At 48.8% G+C, this 4,060-nt stretch overlaps 1 protein-coding gene across 1 annotated transcript; it reads right to left on the bottom strand.

Annotated features, from left to right (window-relative positions):
* Positions 1-2,203: 2,203 nt before the first annotated feature.
* Positions 2,204-4,055, bottom strand: LOC131207314 (protein TAPT1 homolog; the record flags this gene model as incomplete). The annotated part of the gene is made up of 1 exon (XM_058199926.1): positions 2,204-4,055. A coding segment is annotated over one exon (1,569 nt), but the record flags the coding sequence as incomplete, so codon positions are not given.
* Between the last annotated feature and the right edge of the window lie 5 nt (positions 4,056-4,060).

Genomic DNA, 4,060 nt, shown 5'->3' on the forward strand with positions numbered 1-4,060 from the left:
CAGAAAGACAGCGAGAGGATGAGAGAAGGACGAAGGGGTTGACAAACACTTGCGCGAAGTTGATGCAAATTTGCAACCGGCAGAATGCAGCAAATGGTGAAGTGGCAGGCCAGCATGACGAAGACACTCGGGCTACGTTCTCAGGCTGGCTCCACAGGAACACACACGATGCGCGGGAATCGATAGCTATCAATGTGAGAAAAAGGATTCATATAACAACGTTATTTGAATTTTAAACTACAGACGATTTTTTCTATGGAAAGTAGGTGATAAATTTAAGTATGTAATCGATTCGATTTAAAAATATATAAAAAATCGAATCTTATAAACGAATAATTAGTTGCGGGAAAAATGCGAGAATTAGTTTGGGAAAGCACCAATAACATTCTACGAAATGAATAGGAGATTGAAGATCAAATCATACTTCAACTAAAACCTCAACAAATTGACATGAAAAGTGCTTTTACAAAGTAGCATACAGTAACTGTTAATCCCTGATTAAATGATTAAATAGTTGTTCCGTCTGTGATTTAATTTTCTGTTTTCCGAAAAGCCTTCATTGTAAGGAGAAAACGCGAAAACGAGTGGCAGCAATTGTTGTAGATAAAGATTGACAACCGCAATATTGGCGACCGTGGTTCATTAGTGCGCCAACGAACGCTCTTGGCCAATCTGATCACATAGTGGCAGGCCCTGCGATCCGCAGCGATCGGAGAACGATCATCCTGCTGAGCAGCTTCGGCGACATCGGCGACTCACCGACACCAGAAGTTGGCACCCGCTACCGCTCAGTGTTGCATCAAATATGATTGTCGGTCGATAATTCCGCTTCTTCTCACGTCCCACAGACTCAGCGCTCCCCCCCCCCGCCCCCCCCCCCCCGCGCCATTGGTGGCCGTTGATGCTTCAGAACGATCCTTCCGATGGTACGGATTGACCGTCTTATGTTTCGTTTTCCCTTTTTCGTTTATCACCGTTTTTGCACCTCATTCTACGACCACGGAAGACTCTCGCTCCAGCCAAGGTGAAGGGCTCGTTCTAAGGAGGTGCCAAAGGTTGGGAAACAAAACTCACATCGCGCTTCAATGCTCGCGAGGTGTCCGGAAAGGGGCAGGAAGTGAGGAAGAGGGCGTCGATGCAGAGAAATGGGGCCCGATCGTCAGTCGCTGGGAGGGACTGAAACAACTTTACGCGGATTAAATTAAATGATACCTTTTAAGATGTCACGATCGGAGCATAAATACGGGGAACTAACATATCATAAGATTATCAATTAAGGGCCGCAGCGATTGTCTTTCGCGGTATCAACGTGCAGCGACGCCAAAGGACCGCTCGCCCCGGACTTTGCTTCGCATATTTTAGTTTGCGCTTTCATTACCGATCGATTTTTATTTGCGACATTCAATTCTTGGCCCATCTCCAGCTAGCCGCGTTGCAGTGGCCGATGTCGTAGTATTCAACACGGGGGTTCTCAGCTTTGCCTGCTTCAAACCAGGAAAGGGTTGGCTTTTCGTTTCATTTTTGTGTCAATTTCTTCTTCCTTCGTCTTCTGGATCGAGCAAAGCGAAGCAGCTCATCCTGGTGGCAATCGTAACATAAAATTTCCTGCCAGCGGCCAGGGTGAAGTGGATTAAGAATCTCCGATCGTGCTCGATCGTTGCACTTACCTTGGCCCTTAAGCTACGAAAACATTGTGAATTGAAGCTAGACCATCGTTTCAGCCGTTAAAATTTCACATACTTAAACTGAGTTCACTACGGTACTAAAAGTTTTAACGATTGAGATCTGCTCGGCGGACAAACATAAAACATCAAAAACGGGTGGGTGCGAAGAAATTCTCACACTTCCACGGCAAGCTTCTAGCTTGCCGTTCGTTTTAAATTCCGCGGAAGAGCCTCTCCACTGCCAACAGCCATCGAGTATCAGATTTTCCCTACCGGCAGCAACATAACAAGCATTAAAAGCTTAAATAATACATCTGTCGATCGCGGGGCTGCGAGTGTAGTGGAGAGACAGTCAGTCAAAGCTATAGGATATTCAGAAGAACTGGAAAAGTTTGAAGAAAAGTAACAACACGATGCGTGGGTCAAAAGAAAGACAACGGATTAAAGATAAAGGATTGAATATCGAATCCATCAATTTCTGCAAAGTGCAATAGACAAAACCTTTTGTAATTAAGTTTATTCTCATACGCAGCCGTCTACAAACTAATGGGATCGAAATGAAGTGCGCAAACTCAAAATTAACATCACAAACGCGCGGCGTATCGAAAGCAAACAGATAAAATCCCTTAATCTACATTACATGCGTCTGTATGCACTTAGCTTCGTCACGCAAATAAGGAAAACGAAAAAATGTCAGCCTTTGGTGCCTGTCTCTCGAGTGAAACGCGAACTGGACATCGCCCTACTGCCAGAGTTCGTGCCTGACAAAGCAGGATGAGCGAATGAAACACAGTTGGCTACAAAGTAAGCTGGAGCCGCCGTCTATCCACCCTCGAGCTGAATGGACGGTTCCGATTCGGATCGTTTGTGCGTTCGCGCGTGATGATGATGGTGAGTTTTTTCGCCCTCATCGCTGCCAATGGATTCCCCGTGATGGTGTCGGCCGGGAGTTTTCTCCAGGCCCGGTTCTTGCTGCAAATCCGGCACACTACGGGCAACGTTTTCCTCTTCACTTTTGTCGGTCGTCACCGTGCTACCGTTCAGTACTTGATCGTTTAGTTTCACGTCGTCCAGATCGACGTCACTGTTGGAGAAGAGGGCGGTCGCCCCGAGGCTAGAAGTTTTCCGGAGCACATCGGTTGAACCCGTGCTATTCGAGCTGCCCGTCGGCCCGGGGGACTTGGTAAAGGAAGTTGGCGGTTGCAGGGGTTGGGAGTTTACGATCGTACCGATCGGACCAGAGTGTTGTTCGGTGTTTGCTGACGGTGCACGATGCTGCACGTGATGAATCGGTGAAGTTGCCGTATCGCTTGTTGCTCTGGCCCCCCGGGGTAGCGGTGTCGAGGTGAGTGGATGGCAACCCGATTGATTCTTCTCGTTCTGATGCTTCTGCGTGAGATCGCAAGCCTTACCGAGTGTATAGATTGTGTTCAGGACACGCCCGGCCAGTAATGCGAAAAACGCAACGAGCAGAATCACAACGGAACCGGCATTCTCGAACACCAGCGCATGATAGAGAGCTTTCACCAACACCACGCCAAGCGGGTACGGTATGAAACCCATCCGCCGAGCGACCAAATCCGAGTGATCGCTGAATGCGTGCTTCTGGCGTGTCTGTGTCATGTCGTACGCGAGGCTCGTCGTGTACTCCCGGTACACATCGCACGGTATCTCGTTGAAACGCGTGATGAACGCGTGCTTGATCCAGTCCACCAGACACTCGGTGCACATCACGTAGAGACAGTCGGGAAACATCACGAAGAACTGTTCCGACTTCCAGCTAAACTCCTTCATCGTCTGTATCAATACGATCAGCATCAACACGGACAGGTGGAATCGCTCCCGGACGTCACTGCACGTTAGCTGGAAGAGGTTGTTCTTGTCGAACTTCTTAAACACGCTGCCTTTCAGCTCGACAAAGTTGTTCGACATCATGATCGTCAGTAGACCCTTATTGTTCGAGTTGATCGCCACGTTGAGCGAGGTTGCCTGAAACATTACCAGCACGCTGTGCATTGTAACGTATACGATCGCGAACAGAAAGTGCGGTATCGTTCCGAGGTGTTGCCGTTTGCTGTGTTTCGGCTCGGTGGCCGTCCAGAAGAGCGCATCGATCGTGTCTTGACCAAACGCAGAAAGCAACCGATCGCCGACCTCAAGCATGTTGTAGAAAATGTACAGCTTAATGATCGACTGGCTCTTAATCATATGGTACAGCATGTTGGTGTCCACGTACAGCAGAGTGTAACTGCAGATGATCCAGATCGTGCCCTTCAACAGGTCGCATATCTCGGCCGGTGCTAGCAATCGCTGCGAGGGTCTCCGAAGCCCAAGGCACCGAGCGAGTGGCCGCGTCACGAGCGCCCACAGTGCCAGCAGATAACGGATCGGCAGGA

This window comes from Anopheles bellator, chromosome 2 (genome assembly GCF_943735745.2).
Source record: "Anopheles bellator chromosome 2, idAnoBellAS_SP24_06.2, whole genome shotgun sequence".
Lineage (NCBI taxonomy): Eukaryota > Metazoa > Arthropoda > Insecta > Diptera > Culicidae > Anopheles > Anopheles bellator.